The sequence below is a fragment of the Cebus imitator genome, unplaced genomic scaffold, assembly GCF_001604975.1.
Source record: "Cebus imitator isolate Cc_AM_T3 unplaced genomic scaffold, Cebus_imitator-1.0 Scaffold27, whole genome shotgun sequence".
Taxonomy (NCBI): Eukaryota; Metazoa; Chordata; class Mammalia; order Primates; family Cebidae; genus Cebus; species Cebus imitator.
In genome coordinates, this window is record NW_016107342.1 from 4,867,647 (window position 1) to 4,889,000 (window position 21,354).

The window sequence follows — 21,354 nt, forward strand, 5'->3', positions numbered from 1 at the left end:
ATGCGGACACAGTGTCACCCTCACTAATTGGGCCATGGCACCCTTTGTGTCAGGAGGCACTAAAGCTCTGAAGAGCAAACATTGGCAAAGTCTGCTCTAGGAACCCCAGCAGGGCCAGCAACCTGCTTGTCTGTGGGTCAGCCTTCCACTTGTGTAAACACAGACCCACCGATGGAGTCTGAGTCACTGCTTTTTGAGGGGGTTCCAATTTTCTCAGCCCCGAATAGGACATCATTCTTGGATCCCCTACGTTTCAGGAGCCCCACCAGTCCACTACTTACATCAGTGCTTTCGACCACTCTTTATTGTGCCTTTTCACTTCCCATGTTGAACGTTCTGCTTTGTTTGTTTTCACCCCATCTTCTTCTCATTTAAAAGATTTAAAAGCCTGGAAGGCTCCATCGGGAACCATATAAGTTGTTTTTGGCCAATATCCTACTGCAGTGTAACGACTGAAACCTCCCGAGCATTTGGGGTGCACAGGATGAAGATGAGAAAAAGAAAGACTTCTGATAGAAAAGAACAAATGTGTGGGCTATTCTGGTCCTTTCTAAGACTCTTGCTTTGGGGGAAGAGTTGGAGGGCTAGGGAGATAGATGTGGAGAAGGGGAAAAGAGGTTGTACCTGCATTTTTCAGCTAAAGGTGTTTGTGCCTCCTGAGTCCAGCCTAGGGTGCTTCGATTCCACGAAGATGGAGGAGGCTATAGATAAATAATTAACAGACAGTATCAAAATCTGTCCACCTCTCACCTGCAAATGTGGAGAGGTGCAACTCAGCTGACAAGTGTTTGTGTTCCGAGCGCAGAAGGGCTGAGTCTCCAATGGCCTTTGTCACTCAGTCATGAGCATCTTCCACTTCTCTTTCTTCTCACCTCCCACCTCCTGTCCCCACTCTTCAAAACCTTTCTGCCTTCACCTTCATGACTGAAACTGACAGGTTTCAGAAGCCATTCCACTACTGTGACCCAGCCACACCAGTTCTTGTATCGGGAATAAACACGCTGTTCTATTGGTCCATGGCCTACGTACTTGATACAAGCCATTAAAAAAAAAAATAGAACCTTAACTCTTCTGTACCCAAGATTTGCTTCCTATATTTTATAACTGTGCTTTAACTAGGGTGGAAAATGATTTTGTTTTCGTAAATGTTTATGAGGCTTCTAGACATAAGCCCCTATTAAACTGTATTTAGAGGAATTGTAGTTCAAATCAATATGCATAGATATCGGTTTCCCACCTTGCCCTGTTGGACTTGTCAGCAAAGCACCTTTGGGCTCTTAAGAGTTGTCCCAGAGCCTTTATCTGAAATAGATCCCGAACGGGCACCCTAGAGGGCGCACTGCTTACATTTTCTGCAAGCAACGCAGGGCGCTCACTCCCAGGCTCCACAAAAGGGGAGGAGGCAGATCAGTTTCCTCCTCTCATTGAGAAAGCAGAGGATTGGAAGGCCGGGAGTATAAAGCCGCGCAGAGAGCGTGAAACAAAGCAGTCGGATCGGAATTGGACTTGGGAGGCGCGGTGAGGAGTCAGGCATAAAACTTGTTGGAGGGAAGTAACGAGCCTGCTCCTCTAGCTCTCCTCCTCGTCTGCACCGCGTTTCAGGGGTTTCCCAACAGCCTTGCGATTTATTTTTATATCTGCTTTTTATAAAGAGAGAAATATACACATATATATTTTCTTCACAAGAGAAAATTCCTGTTCCAAGAGAAAATAAGGCAACATCAATGAAGGAGAGAAGAGCCAGCCAGAAATTATCCAGCAAATCTATCATGGATCCTAATCAGAACGTGAAATGCAAGATAGTTGTGGTGGGAGACAGTCAGTGTGGAAAAACTGCGCTGCTTCATGTCTTCGCCAAGGACTGCTTCCCCGAGGTGAGTGTGGCCGGCCGCGGCTTCCCGGAGGAGGTCGGCCCGTGGGATCACCGCCTTGAGGTGGGCTTCCCCGCTTCCACCCGTTTTTCCTTAAAAAAAAAAAAAAAAAAAAAAAAAAAAAGTCGTCTTTCTCGCCCCTTACTACTTTCCCTGGTTAGACTGCGGGGAAAGGGAAAGTGCGCTGGAAGCTTCAGGGCTGGGACGCGCCTGCACATGGGCTGGTTAGCTCCTGAAACTTGTTCGTTCCTGTGTGCAAAACCCGGGGTTGGAGATTCGGGTCAGCATGTCTGTGAGAGCCGGGTGGAGCGAGTGGGGAGTAAGACAGGAATTTCGGAAAGGGTCTATGTGCTTAGTGTGTGGTCTGATGTGTGTGAGGGTTTTCTTTCTTAATTGGGGAGCGGGGAGGCGATTTTGAAAGGGTGTTCAATCGGTTTCGTGCGTTTTAAGATAACCTCTTCGCCCTCTTTCCTTCCTCTTTTGCCCATTTTGTCTATCCAGAATTACGTTCCTACAGTGTTTGAGAATTACACGGCCAGTTTTGAAATCGACACACAAAGAATAGAGTTGAGCCTGTGGGACACTTCGGGTAAGAGTGGTAGGACCGCGTGGCGCTTGGGGCGGGTTTCCAGCCGCTGGGGGATGCGCGGCGGGTCTCGGGAAACCGCGGGCTACAAGCCGCCTGCGCCCCTCCATTAACTTTGCCCCTTCCGAGGGATTCCCACGGTCCCTGCTGGGCGAAAATTGTATCCCTTCTGGATGGGGGCGGCAGACGGCAGCGTGGACGAGGAAATGGCAGTGGGGTGAGTAGGGCGCTGTGTGCCCGCAGGCTGACCCCGCGGTTGGAGCCACTAGTGGTCAGGTGGCCGGGCGCAGTCTGCCCGCGGAGCCGTGGTCTGGTCGCCTTGGGGCGGCCGAGGTGGCCTGACGCTGGGGGGTGTGCGGAGGCTCCGTTTGCGCCCCAGCGGAACCACCCGGCTCGCGGCGGGCGCCCCTCCTGATCTAATCTGCTGGTTGGCTGGGAGCTCCGCGGGGGTGGTGGGAGGCGGGAGAAACTCCCCGAGGCGACGCGGTTACCTGTGATTGCGGCTCTTGAGGGAGAGAAACTGAGCGCAGGCAGCCGCGGCCCCCGTGACGCCTACAGCCAGGAATGCGCTGGGGCGCAGGGGCCGGGCAGCCGCTGGGCCTCCTCTTTGAGCCGCCGGCCGCCCGCGGCGCCTTGGTGCGCACCTGTACCGAACCTCCCTTTCTCCCCCACTCCATCCCAGTGATCACGCCGTTCCCCTCCAGCACACCAGCCCCTCCTGACCTCTGTTGCATCCCCCACTCTGCTTGCCTCCAAGTCCGCGGGCAGCACTATTCGCCTTTGACCTTCCCGTCCACTTGAATTATTGGCACAGCGGTGGGTTATATTCATGGGTCTGAGGTTCAAGGCCGGGTTATTGCTTTCCCAAGCGCCCACCCACCTACCTGGCGCGCGGTGTTAGGGAGGGCTGGGTACCCTACCGGTGGGAATCCATCCGGCCCCCCGACTGAGTTAGGGGTTTGGGCCAGGTCAAAGACCGGGGCGTGGCAGGGGGGCACCATCTAAGGTCTTGGCCTGGGACCCAGGCACCAGCCGCCGTGTCCAGGGGTGTCTGGCGAGTCTGTTTCCAAGAAGGGTGTCGCCTCTAGAAAAGCAGGAGTCATTGGGAATGCTGGGTCAAGGCCCCTGCTTAGGGCTGGTTGTTTAGCCGGGAGCTGGGTTGCTAGTGGACCGAGCCAAATCCGGGGTGAAACTGGCGAGGAGGAACGCGCAAGTGCCAACAAGCAGGTTTGCTGTTAGGCGGGGAGGCCCCGAGGAGGAGCCGCGCCCAGCGGGGAGTGGCCTCGTGGAGGTGCTTCTGTGAGCTTCCCACAACCCTAGGCTTGAACCACTGGAGCCCCCGAGGGACGCGGGGGATCTGAGAGCAAGAGGAAGGAACCAGACTGACAGGGTCGCCAGAGGCGGTCCCTGCACAAAGGCAAGAGAGAAGTCTCGCAAGAGCGAGCGCCTCTCACGGTCGGTGCCAGATGCTGCGACTGCTGCAGTGAGAAGGGCTGATTTTGTTTCCCCCTGGAGAGTCAGGTTCTTCTTTGAGCGTTCCAAGGGCGGCAGTCAGGACTTTGCCCCTTGTTTTGTGTTGGGGGTTGTTTACAGACGCGAAACTATAGAGAAGGTGTTGGTAGACAGAATTCAAGTGATTCCTTATTTCAGTAGTTCCTGTCATCAGAATTATTATACAGCCTCGTACTTAATGGGCTCTGATTCCTAGACATATCATGGTATGTATTGGTTATGCCTAGTGGATGTGACAGCTGGTGTGGAACCAATAATAAGCACCGGTACTCCCTGCCCCCACCCGCAGCCCTGTTTGGACCTAATGCACGATAAAAATTATTTTGGCACGGGATGGAGCAGCGGGTCTGATCCAGTCGTGGATACAAAGCTGTGTTTAGATCTTAGCTCTTGGTTACCATGGATTTCTGTGTGCAAATCCCCTACCTCCCTGGGTCTCATTTTCATCATCTGTAAAAAGAGGACACTGCGTTAGATGATGTGCAGGATCTCTCCCAGCTGTACACTTCTTGGCTTTATTACGCTGGACAGGCAGGTCTTTTTGTTTTCCAGGATGTTGGTTGGTTTCAGCTCTTAGTCTCAGGGGATATGGCATCCCATGCTGGGGTTTTCACAGCCTACAGAGCAAGCCAGGTTCTGGGCAGAGGCAAGCTTCCTGATGGATTTAGGAATGAAACCTATTGGATAGGGAGGGGGAACGGGTGGTCTTATAGGAATGCTAGGCTATACATTCTCTATCTCAAGCTTCAAGAGTCACAGGACCACCAACGGAGATTTTGGATTAGATGCCTAAAGGGCTAAATTGACCTTTTTAGGGGAGAAAAGGCACATTATTTGATATAGGCTAGAAAATAAAACAAACAAAATGTGGCAGTTTATAGTTAGAGGCTGTCCTTGGAATGTGCAGATAAATACCACTTCAGGTATCTTATTGCATTTGACGAAAACTCTGCAGTTTGTAGACTCTGCACACATAGCACAATGCCTTGCACACAGTAGTTATCCAATAAAATCTGATGAATGAATAAATGAGTAATGATATGCATAGTTTCCAAGGAGATGAGGTTCTCTGACATTTATTCATACTGAATTACCTGTGCACAAAGAATGGCAACTTTATAAACAGTACCTTTCATCGAATTGAAGATAATCACCTGAAATGGAGTTTGTAGTGAAATAATCATTTGTCTTTTTATTTAATGAAACCAAAACTTGTGTGTGTTTAACTAAAATACAAAGGTTTGAAAACGTGATTCAGAAAATTTTGTACTGCAAAATTATCCAGTAATGAAATCTTAGTTAGAATTTAGATTTAGACAAATGGAAAAAAGAGGCATAAGGGGATTATTTAGAATTCCATTATGTTGTTCATGAGGCTAAATGCTAGTTAATTAAACACACGTCACCAAGCACTGCTTACTGAAATTCTAGGAATAGCCCGTTTCCACCAAAGGTGATCTGTTGTATATATCTAACAGGAACCATTGCATCAGCAGCTAACTATTTCAAGGATCTTTAACATTTTTCCGTTTAATTCCAAGCTCTTCATGGCAAATTTCTGGATAGGATTATTTGTGGTAAATGTCTGACATTTTCTTTGCCTATTAAGACATTTGTTTAGCTCAGATTGTAAAAATAATTGCATATGCCTTATGCCTCTTGATACTTTTTTTTTCCCCCAAAGGCCATCAGTTTAACTCTGGAGAAGAGATCTAAGCCAAGTCTTCAAAGTTCTAAATGTCAGATAAATTAAACTTTCTATTTCCTTCCTATAACTTTGTGCAAGAGACTTGTATAGGAAAAATTGGGTGTGCCTGACTTATATCGGGAGAGAGACGGGGTGAACATTGTCCTTTGAATGAACAATGTCCTTGAATGCCCTCCTAGCAGGAGGGCAACCATTTAGAAGACAGAAACAGTTCCTCTCTTTTCTGGCCTCTTTAGTTGGACAGCTTCTTCTAAGGGGTCTACTTTTTCCCCCAGCAGTCATAAGCATGCATAGACAAAACTCTATCAGTTTGGATGTGGGAAAAAATATCAAGTGAAAGTAGGATATGTGAAGTCTCTTTGCACCAAGAGAAAAAAATAATAATTCATTTCCTGCTTTTTGAGGCAAGTAACATAATATTTCCTTCCTTTCTCCATCCATCGCTTCCTTTTTCCACATCTACTATAAACACATCCCTTGTTAGACCTTAGAGATACAGTGTGAATTAACTATGGTCTTGCCCCTAAGAAGCATACAGTTCAGGTAGGGTAGTGGAGAAAAAGAAGCCCTTCCGGTTTAGTGTGTAGTACATTGACAACTCATGATGTACCCAATTTTGTCAGGTTCTTGAACCCCAGTGCCCTCTTCCACTTGGTTGCAATGTTTTTCCTTTGTCAGACATCCTAGGGCTTATAGATACTCTGGATCCTCTTCAGATAGGAAGCAGCTGCCCCGCTCCTCCCACTGCACACACCAGTTAAGGCAACTACCAAAGGCACTTTGCCAGTCGATTCTTAGGGCTACAATACTCCAGTCCCCCTCCAAAATAAACAAAACCTTTGTAAAAATGCTGTATGAATCATCTAAAAGAGGTAATTTTTAAGGCCCATAACTATTTTATTTCCTAAAAAATATTTCTTTTTCATTATAAAATGAACATTCTTAATAGTTGCAGAAATGCTCCCATTGATTTTCAAATTTTACCCAATGAGTTTCTTCAAAACAATGGGTAATAGTTTGGACATTGTAAAATAATAAGTATGACCAAAGTAATTCTAATATCTTGTGCTTCGAAATTGGCCACATTTGCCAAGCATAGAAGTAATTTGTAGCATGAAGCCAAATGCCTACTAATAATAGAAACGTAGTCATTTAAGGATCACCGTATCTTTTCCTAAGAGATTTGATTGCAGTATAATTTCAGCACATGTGATTTAGGGAGTAATAATCATTCATTCCAGCTTTTAACCAAGGCAAGTTAATGCACATTTTATTTAAGGCTTATTATTACTTTTAATATATTCAATTCAGCTGTTAAAATTCCCCACAATAACTATGCTACTGCCTCATGAATACTCTTGAATCTTGTCATGATCCAAGCTGCTTTTAAGCCCTGAGTGCTAAAGTTAGTACTTCCTATTTTAGTTTTTAGCATTATTAACAGTTAAGGTAGTATTCTTTATTTCTTATACTTAGAGAAAAAGGGAGGAAAAACATCTTAATTAACTCATGGCCTTAATTTGAGGACAAACTTCTCTATAAACAGAAGTCTATCTAAGTTGTTATATTTAGCTTAGATTGGTGACAAGCTCTCTAATGAAATATTTCTTAATAAGGATGGAAATGGTTCAGCAGTATTGAAGATTAGTATATAATTAATCCAGAAAAGCGGCTTAAAAAGAGATCACTGCTCTCTCTCTCCCCCTCCCCCCTTTTTTAGTGATTTAGCATATAAATGAACACATCTGGATAAGACATATAAAAATGATTATAAAACCAATACGCATGGTTTAGGGCTTTTTGTCTGCATACAATCTGCTAGGTGCTATGGAAGGGGTACAGAGCTGGGCTAGAGCAGCTTCTGTCCTTAGATACTCACAATTTCACCATGCAATAAGGCAGATGTGGTTAAAACATGAGTGACAATGAAATTCGAAATGTTCAGGCTTTCCCAAACTAACAAAAGAAATCAGATGAGGAGCCCAGATAGTGTCAGGTGTTTAGATGGGAGGAGATGCCTGTAGACTGAGACTTGAACAGGGTAAGGACATCCTTCTTCCCTGATACCCTTCTTCGAATACCCACCGGACAAACAGAGGGCATAAAAAGACTTCCTCCGGTCTAGGGCTATAGTACCTGTTTATAGGAGGGTGAGCCTGGAAGTTCTAAAGCTGGACTTTTCCAGGAGTAACAATATCCAAAGAGTTGTTGAAGGTCACATGGGTAGCCCAGGCTCCCTAACTCATGACTTATATGCTTATATTTAGTGGCTCTCAGAGAAAACAAGTTTCTGGAAGCTAAGAATTATAACGTAAATTAACCTTCTTGGAGAAAGGAAGAGGTTAAGAATTTATGAAGGAGCCAGAGAAGCATGGGTGCTTGGGATTTGAACGTCAAGCGCAAAATTGCAGGAAACCAGTTATTTTATCAAGTAGTAATGATTTGTTGGAGCTTAGGGTGTCAAAACTAGGTTTAATTCTTAACTTGGGTTTTCACACTGAAACTCTTTAAGAGAGCTGGGTTAAGGTAAAACAGATAGTTCGGATGGTTGTTTCCACCTAGTAGGATAGTTTGGATAGTAGTGAGTACCATCCAATAAGTTAGTTTGGATGGTAAGCAGTACACAAAACAGTGCATTTGGGAATTTGTCCACCATGCAATAATTTCCATTTAAAACATGGAACCTCCCAAAAACGGGAGGGGAAGGTATAAATACTCAGAATTTCTAAGTCTACATCTGTCTGTAGATTTGTTTTTTAGCCCCATTTAGTGCTGGGTTTTTTTTTCCAATTTGGTTTCTTGCTAAGTTGCACATTTCAATGAAGCGTCCAAATTGGTCATTCTGATGCCACCTGAAATAACCAGATGTTTCCTCATTAATCCAGTTCTTTTGCGTGTAAATATGACACCAAGGACCAATACTTTCTCCAGTTAGCTCATGGTGCCTGGCGGTCTGTGCCAAATGAATTAGTCATGGCTCAGTCATTTTCTGATATCCTTTAAATGTCTTCTCAGTTGCTATGTATTGGCCACTTTCTCAAGAGTCTCCCTTGACAAAACAGACATTTTATTGACATGGAAAGTAAGTTGCCTCAGAAGTTTGACCAGGTGTTGCACACATTGATTTTGAAAAATGAGTCTGATGACATGGTTGGTGGAAAGATGAATTCACTCATGGGATTCTACCCTAAGAAATCTGATTCTTAGATATGATATGAAAAAAAACTTAAATCCATTATCCCGATATACTATTTTAGGGATATACATATACATATACTCTTCTCACTAAAGCTCTTGACTTACCATGGTTCCACTGTCAGTAAAATATTTTGATTCTTACATATTTTTAAGTATCTCAATAAGATTAGGAGTTTAAAGCTACAGCTTTATTTAAAGGCCAAACGTAGCTACCTCTCTGACTTTCTAATTTTGTATCTACATTGCTCCTAGAAATAGAAAATATTTATTCCATTTTAATAGCAACACATAAATGCCCACGAAATTGTATAAGATCTGTTCATAATTCTGATTATCTGAATCGATGGAAGAGACAAACAAAATATTATTCCTGGAAGTGTTTGTTGCATATTTGCCGGCATGGTATTTGTCATGCAGACTACTTGAGATGAGAACTAAACAGTCTTAGTATTGAGTCAGATACAAAAGCTCTGCCCAGACTTGATTCACATTCTAGAGATTGCTGCTAATTTAAAGCTTTTACTCTGATTAGAGATGGCATGAGGAAATGCAATCTTATAATAATTGGGCACATCATGCCGTCTCACATGTTAGCTGCTGCTGGGTTCAGATGTGCTCATGGTGGTCACTAAAAATACCAAAACTTAATCTACTTTTCTTGTCCAAAAAATATGCAATAGTTTTAACTTACTGTTCTTGGTAAAAATTTCTTAAGGGGGAAAGGGAAGCTGAAAAAATTAAGGGTCAAGTTAAATAAGTTATATTTATGAAATATTCAACAAGAAGAGTTTTCAGTTCTTCAACTTTCCCAACGCCTCACAGTGTTTAGACTTTAAACTGGTTTTGCAAAGGGTTCCACAAAGCTTCCCTTTTGGGCACGAATCTTCTTACATATACATTTAATTATGTACATATATGGTGTGTTCTATCTTTGTGAAAGGGTGACTTCAGCAGGCAGGTATGTGTCTGAAGAATTAGTTTCTGGGTGAGGCACGTTGTGACTATTCTTGGGCTGGAAATTTCGCTCTCACCCAGAATTAATGATCTTGAATATAAAGATGGACAGATCTGAAATTTCAAAAGCTCTCCAGAACTTTGCTGATGTTTGCCAAACTTGAGAAACTCAGAGAGTCCCAATCATATGCTTGTTCCAATCTATCCCCAGCAAAGACTTTCAACTATATTTTCTGGGGGAGGGGGTTACACATTTTGCATACATAGTGTAGTTGTTTCTTTACAGAGTTTCCCAAAGTTTTCCCTTCAGAGGTCTGGCAGGTTGCTTAAAAATGACCTTGGAATAGTGTTGTGAGCTTAAAGTTTTATATAATATCAGAGAAATGCTGCATCTGAGAATTTCCATATTTATGAAACCTATTCCACATGCTGAAAAGAGTTTTATTTGACAAACAAAACGCAGTACCTAAATGTTATTGGACTTTAACTGTAGTCCATTCTTAGTACTAGAGCACATGCTCTATGTATATCAATACCTACCATGCACTGAAGCTGAAGTTGAATACTTTCATACATAGTACAAAATGTTGAGCCCTCTTGATTGTGATGTGTTTAGTTCTACAGTTAGTACCTTAGGACTTTTTCATGTGCATCTTTAAAAAAACCTGTAGAAGTTATTATTATTATTATTTTGCTGTTTACCTTCACAGGAGGTTGCAAGACTTTTCTGGAGGGATCTAGGAGTTAGGGGCAGGCACTGTTCCTCCTTTACCCACTTACTTTCAGCTCTTTCCTTTGGTGTCATTTCTGCTTCTCTATATTGCCTCTCACTTCACAGAGTCATTCCTGGAATTCCTCCTTTTCTTTTGGCTTGTGTAATCTCACGCATGCCTGTGATTCCACCATGCCCTCTTCTGCTTTGCTTGCCTTACTTCCTTTGTTCAGCCTCTTGGGCTTTATGGGGAAGAAAAGGAAGAATTCCAAGTTCTTAAACACAGAGCAAACACTGTAAAGTTACACAGGAGGTGTTTTTTTTTTTTTTTTTTTTTTTTTTTTTTTTTTTTTTTTTTTTTATTTTTTTTTTTTTTTTTTTATGTTTGTTTGTTTTTTATCCCGAAAGTCGTGCTTAGCTGATGAATTACATCTTTCCTGGTAGAATAGTTCTTTGATAATTCTATATCAATTTTTTTCACTATAAAAAATACAGACAATAGATATTCCTTAAGTTTAAGATAAACTTAACCTATCAAAGATATAGTAACTAAATGGTCTTGTTTTTAAATAAATTACTGCTGTCATTGGTGGTCAAATTATGCTTATAACTAAGAAATATGGGAATCAGTTTTGCTAGTACCTTTGGACAATCTTGTTGATCTAAAAGCAGCACTGTTCATTAGCAAAAGTAATAGAATGGGATCAAAGTGTCATCCCTAATTAGATCATGTTAAAGCTATTAAAAATTACCTGCCTACCTTTACAAGCATGTTGGTTTATTTCTCATGAACCTTTATACTGCATAACATATGTATTTTCACTCATACTTTTAACCGGATTAAAAAAAAAAAAAAAAAGCAGAACTTCCCTGAGAATCTGGTTTAACTGGAGAACACTGTTTCATTTTAAAATCAGGCCAAAGTCTAAATTTGGCAGATATTTGGATATATGCACTAAGCACAGAAGCCAGCCCACTTGATTTTAATAGGTAGCAATCTCCAGCAGGGGACAGAGGGCTGAGCATAAAACCAGATCTCCTTTGTGGCTATAATATGGGTGGGGGACGGGAAACACAGTCCACAAAGGGAGAGGTAATTCCCAGCAGCCACGTGGTGACCCGAATATTGAAACCATTCCTCAGGATTTTCCTGGCAGTCTCAAATTTGATTAAACTATTTTACCCTCTTTGTATTTCTTCAGTTGCTTTTCCTAATTTTTGTATTTGGAAAAGATGATCTCCATTGTCACAGAGTCGTCTTGCATCTGGAATTGGCACTGAGTACTTTCAGATCATACGAATCATATCCTGAAAGGAGCAGGTACCTGAAGATGCCAGTCCTCTAAAGATCAGGTCTGCTTGAGACTGGAAGCTCTCCACAGGGAGACAGTGGTTTTTCCTGATGTGAGTGATTTCTGGGAAAGGAGATTTCTGAGGCCTGGTTAGGTTTCTGACAATCCTGTTGGCAGCTTTGCCTTCCTGGCTCTGGAATCAGGTCATCTCTCGCTGACTTTGAGGAACAGAGGAAACTCTCGTTTCTATGGCCAGTATTTGGAGCTCCACTCTGTGATCTGGAATTTTCTGACTGCCTGTTAGGAAAGAGTCATTCAACTGTTTACAGCAGGAGCTGTGCTGGAGTTAGGCTTAGGACACAGAAACAGGAAAGGTTGTAGTTGAGAAAGTGTGAACTTCTCAGAATTAATACAGAAATACTAATGTAGCCATAAATAGTGTTCAGCCGTCTCGTTTCTGATGCCTCTCAAGTGTTCAAATGAGTGAACTATTTGTGAATTATTCTATTCACCTCAGAGTTCTTTCAGTGACTGCCAAGGCAGCCACAGCTTGTCATTTTCAGAGACAGCCTCATTCTAATATACCTTAATATTTAAAATGACTTGACTTTTTAAACTCTAAACCCTTTAAGCTTTTGGGAAATATCTTTCAGCTGTCAGCCTCTGCTATACCACGGTCCTGGTTCCAGATGTAGATAGGCGGCTCATGAACAGTTCTGACTTCACTCTCTATTTGTTCACACTTTTCTTCCTGATTCTTATAACATTCTTTTCTTCCTAGCTAAGCAGACACACGTGGCTTGAAGTTGTCACTCTCCAGCATAAAGCGGCTAGCGGAAAAGCCACTGTTGCCTGGGGATCCACAGTGGATGCCAGGGACCCAGAGTGTACTGTGTGAATAGAGGGTGATGCCCCTGACTGTAGTGTCTTTGAGATCGCAAGAACAGCCTCCCAGCAAATGTTGTTTTGATAGAAGTATAAACAGTGATATTTTTTAAAGCTGCTTTTTAAGTCTCTCTTCCTGACTTTGCCTACTGAGGTTTTGATTTATCAGGGGACAACATGTCCCGTTTTTCTGCTCAAAATGGAAAGTGATGTCAAAATGAAACAGACTTCTAAAAAGAGTTTGGTGGTTTAGATTTTCTTTTTCTACTCTGGAGTCAGATACATATGTGTGTATGTATTTGCCCAGTAAAATCATGTTCATGTGATACTTGTGAAATGTTAGTATATGAAAACCGATTTCTTAAACAAGCAGTATTTGGAAGGCTGTATTTAGTTTCTTTGTCACATCACTACATAACTATTGGCCTCATGTAATTGCCCATCCTTTGGAATAAGGGAATAGAAGAACCTTAAATGACTAGAGAGTTCTGTGGTTAAATTGATTGGCTAGGGCCTTGAACCTTTAGGGTACTCTGGATTTAATTCAGGTTAAGACCCTTGGATCATACCTCAGTGTCACTCTCAGAGATGGGACTGTGTAAAAAAGTGACATGACCCTATATAAGTGACATGACATTTATTATTTTTGGTTGCAGCAGGAAGAAAATCTACATAGGGTTAAAATAAGCAAGCTCAAAGATCAGTGGTCTATCTAAACTTATAACTTGAAAATGGATGACACTGATGTGGTTTACTGTGGTTTCTCTTTGCGTGGTTGAACCCACTCTGTTCCTGTCTTCCTCATTCACCCCCGTCCTACTGTCAGATTGATGTTGAGTTTTGGTCACTTTCCCAAGAAGTACTCAGTTTATGATTCTTGCTACCACTCAACTTTTATCAGTAGTGGCAATATAACCATAATACCCATAGTTAATACATATTGATCCCTTACTAAATACCAGGCACTGGCTGGGTTTGCTTAATCTCAGGTATGTATGTTGTCAACATCTTCATTTTATGAGTAAAGAATTGGAGGCAGAGTCCTAAAAGGACCTTGCCCCCTCCCTCTTGAGTGCAGGTTTGCACTTAAGACCACCTGGCCCCAGGTGCTTCCCCACTTCACCCAGGTGACTTTAGGCCCTAGTCTGAACCATACAGATTTCACCTTAAGATCCTGGCCCTCTTGTTGAATTTATGTCAGATACATGTAACGCTTCTTTCATCATATATTTCTAAGCGGGCTTTTGTGTGTCTGTTTGAATTCTTTTCCAAGAATTCAAGGAAGTGGGGGTCGGGTTGTGATGTGACAGCCAAGGGACTTAGCCCAAAAGGGTAGAGTTAATGCATGGCAGACAAGAGCACTCTCATCTGAAAACTTGTGTATCTTTGTTTCTTCTCAGGCTCTCCTTACTATGACAATGTCCGCCCCCTCTCTTACCCTGATTCGGACGCCGTGCTGATTTGCTTTGACATCAGTAGACCAGAGACCCTGGACAGTGTCCTCAAAAAGGCAAGTGCTGGGGAATGATGACACAGTTCAGTACTGGGTGATGTATAAATAGAAACATGGGGTTTGCGGGGGAGCTCAAAGACTCTAGTCAATTCCCTGCCTTACAATTGGTAATTACACGCTAGAAGGAACCCTCTCACACCAAAAGGGGTTTCCAAACATATGTATCACTACCTTTGGTGATGAACCTGCTTGAAATTTTATTTTATGAAGCTCTGGAACAAAATACCCTTTAAGGGCCTGCATGTTTGTTCTTTGCGTGGAAATGGCACAGCTACAAACAGTTATATTTGATTACTGTCATAGTCATGTCTTCCTTCCTTCTTTCAGCGACTCAACAGATTGCACCTTAGTTTACAGATTTACATTTGACCTCAATTCAGATAGTGAAAGGAATGTAATAATGGCTATTTTAATAAAGAAGCTGTGTTTTAGTTATGGTGTCACTTATTAGAAACAGAAATAGAACTAGTATAGGAGGAATAGGGATGTGTCCTCAGACATCAGATAATGTAAATTGTCTGATGATCAGGTATCTTTCTAGTAATATAGAAGCAGTGCTTTTGAACATGTTTTAAATTATAACATACACACAGTTTATGTAGGCAAAGGTAAGTCAGGTTCCATCGATAAAGAAGGAACCTAACTAAGGAAGCTATGGATTAAAGGAACCAGGGTGGGTATCAAGAGGAAGAAGACCTATTACAGGATGGGTCACAGGAACTAGGGAGGCCAGTGGGAGGAAGGGACATTTCTTGACCTCCAGCAGCCGGGACTCAGCCACCAGGTAGTTGTAGAAAGCACACGCCATGCTAGTCCATCGACCAGCATTTATTCATCCCTCGCTATTTTCTCAGCCCTGGCCTGTGAGCTGTAGGGTTTCAGAGTCAAACCCTTGGTGGAGCACTCCCTCTCCTCCACTCACTGGCTTAGACACTGGATGTGGCTGAGCAAGGCAGTGTCAGCTGAGGGGTGACCCATGCAGCCCAGTCTGAGTATGGTAGGGATTGAGAAAAACAAATACTCACGCGGTTGGCTGGGTTGGTTTTGTTTTTGTGGTTTCAATTTTTATTGGAATTTGTTTGTATTTTGTGTGTTTTTATTAGTTTACATTCCCCTATTACGTTTGATTGCTTGGCTTGTGTGTTATTGTGAAATCAAGATGTGAAGTATAATCATCCTTCTGTCTCTACTAAATATTACAAACAGTTCAATGAAGTATGACTTTCTTAATAGATCAAAGGCTCTTTTTCTCTTTTTAGCTCCATTCAATTTTGAGTAATACATATCTAACACAAATAATGCTAATGCTTGTCAAATTCAGGCAGGAATACACCTTTCCTGTCTTTAATGCTTGTAAACAATTGCTAGACATGCAGAGGGAGGCCAAAGTCATTACACAGCTGAAGAACAACATAACGACGTGTCTAGTTCTGTCTGGAGATAAAAGAGGTTGTTTATTTACTGGAGATTTTACTTGATGTAGTATCGGGCTATGCATAATTTATGATGAGAAGCCTTTCTTCTGTTTTATTTTGCTTTTGTCTTCTAAGACCAAATGAATAGTGACTTCGGCCTTATAGATATTAATGAGTATGTTTTACATTCCTGTGAGGTTTAAGGCTCATGATAACCCCTGTGGTTTGTCTTGATTAATGGAACCCTTTAAGTCCTTCACTATCAAAGAGGAGGTTAGAATGACTTGAAGTAGGAAGGATTTTTTCTTTCCAATTTACGTTCCACTTCTAATGCCAGTGCCACCTAGCATGTGGTAGGTGTTCCTACATAATTCCATAATTCTGAAAGGAATGGAGGAAGGGAGGGAGGGAGGGAAAAAGGAAGGGAGGGAGGAAGGAAGGAAGGAAGGAAGGAAGGAAGGAAGAAAGGAAGGAAGGAGTACACAAAATGGTCTCTTATGGAAAGTATATTCCTTCTTTGAATCCACTGGTGTAATTTACACTAGAGCTCATTGCCCATAGTATAGTACTAGATTTGGAGATGTCTCCTCTAGTGATCTTTTAAGGTATTCTTGCAGGATGTCCCTCTTATCTAGTGTTATACTTAATACATGACTTCATCACCCCCACTATTCTGTGAATTTTTTCTAGAAGACACAGCTATATCTTAATCATCATTGTCACTGCCACAGTAGTTAGTAGAACACTTTACATATTTGTGACTGTGGGTGGGAAGAATTAGGGACCACTTCCCCATCTCAGCCTCTCTAGGCTCTGCCCTCAGGAAGCCAGGTTTCTCCTCTGACTGCCCTGAACCCTTGACTCCATGCTGTTGCAGAGCTCAAGCCTGAGGAAATGAAGCCACAAAAAGCCACTCGTTCTTAAAGAGGACAGTGGGAATTCCCAGCCAGGCATTGCTGAAGGTTCTAATAATTCTTGTTGGATCATGAAACAACCAGACAAATTGGACTAGATTGAAATATTTAACAGTTTATGTGATTTAAAAATGTAACTGAAGGGCATATGAGCTACAGGACCAGATGCCTTCCTGATCACCCAAGAGGTGTTCCTTTGCAAATGTCATGGTCTGTGTTGATGCAACCACGTGACTAAATGCTCCTTCAAGGCAAGATGTTCTGTTTTATTAACTATGTCAGGTACTTAAATAGAGCCTCAGCTCATGGTGGTGTGCTTCAGTGTTTCTTGACGGGATCAGGGAATGCGTACTTATGCTAGCATGGCCTCTGCCTTATCCCCAGCCTTCTAGTTAAGGAGGATCAGATCCATATATCAGAGAATGTGTTCACTCTTCAGGATTATAAGTATTCTTAAGACACATTTATCTTTCTGAGACACACCAATAATTAAGAAATTATTGAAGCTGCCTTTGGACAACATCTACTAAGTCTCTTTCAGTAGCAACAGATGAGTCACAGAGAGGGAGAATTGATCATAATATACATAATCATTCTCTAACACTTAAAAAGTAGTAAAACTTCATCTATTCAGAAAATGAATGCAGAGTTTGCTTCTTTGTCTCAAGGGATACTCTTTTTTTAACATCTTTTTAAAGTGTCTTTCTCCACAGTGGAGAAATGGTTTTCATGACATGGATACCACAACTTTCTTCCTTTTTAATCTTTTTGTTTTGTTTTGTTTTTTTCTCATAGTGGAAAGGTGAAATCCAGGAATTTTGTCCAAATACAAAAATGCTCTTGGTGGGCTGCAAGTCTGATCTGCGGACAGATGTTAGTACATTAGTAGAGCTCTCCAATCACAGGCAGACTCCGGTGTCCTACGACCAGGTATGTATGTAGCCCATGTGCAAAAAAAAAAAAGTAGGTTTTAGAAAGAGTGAAAGAAATGGACTATATCACGCATAATAAATTACATAAAAAGTAGCTGCTTTTCTAAAGGCTCGGCCAGTGGTCAGTTGTGAAATTTAAAATGCTGTCATTTATTAGTGTAATTACATGATATTTGAGTACATAAACAGTTGATATGCTAACCTAGTATATTCTGTAACTCCCAGTAGGTTTAAAGTTAAATAGGTTTAAGAGAGAATGTGGTCAAAATCAGTAATACTCTTTAAGAGAGGTAATCTGATTTTACAGTCAGCAGCAGTCAAGTGGAACACTCCATAACACCATCTTTCAGAGTCTTCATTTCTATAGGCATTTCCCCCAAGTATTTAGAAATGAGAATCAGTTTCGAAAGCTCATTCTCTTAAAACCTACAACAAGATTCTAAAGAGAGTTCATGTTGAAATACCAGAATTTCATTAAGAATCATCATTTTAAATACTGCAGTCTTCTTAGTCTTCCATTTCTCATTAACAAAAATTTGTTTTTTTAAATAAGTAGTTTTGGTTGATTTGCACATGCTTATTATTGTGTATATTGGTGGTATTGTTCACACTAAAGTAACAGATGTCACAATAGTATTATTCCTTTCCTCAAATTATTTTGGCCCTAAGTAGGACACAATCACATACATTTCAAAATTGATTTTAAATTTCATTCATTGCCCCATTTTTGGTCCAACCTAGTCACTAGTCTTGAATGCCATTTACCCTCAAGAAAAGAGAAATGGAGTGCCCCATGAGGTGCTGGAACAGGCTCTAGAGGCCACCTTGCCTCGGCCAGAGCTATGTGGAAAATGCAGAGCTTATGTTCATGACCCTCAGCTAACTTATTACATTAAGATTCTCTGGGTCATTCCATGCTTGCTGTGACCCTGGGAAGCCTGAGTAACCAGTTAACTCTTGGTTGCAGTTGATAGTGAAGATGAATCACCTCCTTAGCTCCACTCTCCACTTCTTTGAATCACCTCATATTAAGTGTTTAATAACCAAGGTCCTCATCTATTAAGATAAGCCTTTAGCATCTATGCAGAGCTTTAACACCTTTAATGAGCCATGACAGTTGGACATCTTAGGATTGACTCTTGACTGCAAATATTTATGAAGTAATAAATAAGGCAGTTCAAATTTTAACAACTTTTTTTTTTTTTTGCAATGACACTTGGAAAATTCAGTTAACATATTAGCAGACATTTTGCAATGCAGTATTATTTTGTGGTATTAGAAGATACTAGCTAACTTTCCCCCAGAGTCTTATTGCTAATTAAAATCCCTTCTTTTGCTTCACAGGGGGCGAATATGGCCAAACAGATTGGAGCTGCTACTTATATCGAATGCTCAGCTTTACAGTCAGAAAATAGTGTCAGAGACATTTTTCACGTTGCCACCTTGGCATGTGTTAATAAGACAAATAAAAACGTTAAGCGGAACAAATCACAGAGAGCCACAAAGCGGATTTCACACATGCCTAGCAGACCAGAACTCTCGGCAGTTGCTACGGACTTACGAAAGGACAAAGCGAAGAGCTGCACTGTGATGTGAATCTTTCATTATCTTTAATGAGGACAAAGGAATCTAGTGTAAAAAACAACAGCAAACAAAAAGGTGAAGTCTAAATGAAGTGCATAGCCAAAGTCATGTATACCAGAGGCTTAGGAGGCGTTTGAAAGGATGCACATCTTTTTGGAATCCTGTCCTTAGGTTCGGCATGTAGACCAAGTGGTGAGAAGTGAATACACGGAAGAGTTTTGAAGCGTGACTTGAAAAATATGCCAAAAAGTGAGAGATACAAATGAGCTAGAGGAAGATGAGGGGGATGCGAGTACCTCCAAGAAGAAAAATCACACTCTGAATGGTGCTTGCATTTTTGTTTTTGTTTTGTTTTTTGCTTTTGTTACAATCTATTCATGGATCTCTACTTTGATTTAATTTTTAAATGTTTTAATCTCCTTTACAAAAAGTATATGTTAATATACCATCCTCACCGGGAACTGGCACTGTGACCTTAGCATTTAGTTTTCTAGAGGATGTGATCTAATTTCTTTCTAGCTCATCATTAAAATGGAAATTGTATCAGGACCCATGGGGATATCCAGAGGAAAACTTTATGAGGCTTTGAAATCTTGCCTTCCTGAAGATAGCTGAGTAGGATGGTTCTAAGGAAAGCTTTTGCAATCTTGCAAGATTTATAGATCAACACTACAAACATCGCATAGATCAAATAGGAAAAAAAAAGTGTCAATTTTTATTCAGTCTGATGGTTCTGTTCTTCATTGTGATTGTCATTAAAAAGTGGTAAATTGCTCAATGTAATATTTTTGTGCGCTGTTTAGAAAAGAAGTTGTGTGATTTTTTGCCATCGTTGATAAAAATGCAAAGTCAAAAGGTGTCTTGGTTTGACGTCATAGAATGATCCAAGGAGAGAAAAAATGTAGTTACTATTTTCAGCGGAAGAGGTAATGAGTGAAGGAAAGAAAAGTAGCAGAAAGCACAGTTGTGAGTAAAGCTGTCTGGAACTAAGTTACCAAAAACACAAAGCAAAAGGACGATTATTTTGGGTTGAAGCTCCGAAACTGGCAGCATCTGATGATCTGTTGGTTTATATCACTTTCATTAAATGAACATTGATAAGAGAAGAACCCACTTACCCAAGCTTTAGAGAATCCCTAGTGGAAGTTTATATAACAGAGTTTCAGTCCTGACACAACACTAGGGCATTTCTAGAGCGTGATTGCTAAACCTCACTGAACAGATGCAGCCCAGCTCCATGTTCAGCACTTATTCGCTGTTGTTACATAAAATAATAAGCATTTAAAATAGTTTACAGATATTTTTGACCAGTTCCTTTTAGAGATTCTTTCAGAGAAGAAACCAGATCTGACCTGTTTATTGTTGGCGCTTGTTGAAAACGAGCTTTCTTTCCAATGATAATGCTTCATTTTTGAAGTGTGAAGCTGTGCTCCCCTTAAATTGTGGCAGGAGAGGAGATTAAAGTAATTACAACACTCAGTTCTATGTCTTACAAGCACTTTGTTTTGTCTCTGCAAGAAAATACCATTCCAGTCATTTCCCGTAAAATATAGACATTTTCCCAACATAATATGCTTTGATTGATGCAGCATTATGCTTTGGGCAGTATTACAAAATAGCTGGCGAGTGCTTTCTGTATTTAAATATTGTAAAAAGAAAATAAGTTATAACTGTTATAAAGCAGAACTTTTGTTGCATTTTTTAAACTGTTGAAGTCACTTTGTATGTTTGTTTGGTCAATGTTTCCGCAGTATTTATTAAAACATACTTTTTTTTTTCCTCAAATAAAAAAGTAACCATGTCTTTGTCTAAATGTGATCTGTCTTTTATTATCTACTTCCTGATTTAGCTCTTTAGCTTTGTTCTTTAATAGAGGTGATTACAGAATCTGGCCTAACATTTCCTGAACTAGAAGGCTTTGGAATTTTTAGATTCTTCAGAGTAGTAACAGATAAATCTGCATATATAAAATATTTTCCTGATGCTTTTATAAATTACAAGAAAAAAAAGGGGCATAATTAGATTAAGTGATTTGATCATATACAAAAAAGAGCCATGATACTGCCTAAGGTTAACTTATATAAAATATGGAAATCCTAAAAGTCTTTAAGAATGAAGTAATATGATGCAGTCTCAAATCACAGGTTTAATGCTAATATGAGCTTAGTTTGCTTCTCTGCCCTGTGGGTTCCTGAGCCTTGGTCCTTAACCCAGTCCATCCACCTTGAAAGGCATATCCATGTTCACAGTGGTTAATTCTGTAGCTGACCCAGCACCC

The 21,354-nt window shown here is 41.1% G+C and overlaps 1 protein-coding gene across 1 annotated transcript; it reads left to right on the forward strand.

The window, feature by feature from the left end:
- Positions 1-1,415: 1,415 nt before the first annotated feature.
- Positions 1,416-20,889, forward strand: RND3 (Rho family GTPase 3). The gene is made up of 5 exons (XM_017523224.2): positions 1,416-1,874; positions 2,373-2,460; positions 14,119-14,228; positions 17,356-17,490; positions 18,837-20,889. The coding sequence occupies exons 1-5, from the start codon at positions 1,725-1,727 to the stop codon at positions 19,086-19,088; spliced, it is 735 nt and encodes a 244-aa protein (XP_017378713.1). The 5' UTR covers positions 1,416-1,724; the 3' UTR covers positions 19,089-20,889.
- Positions 20,890-21,354: the final 465 nt, after the last annotated feature.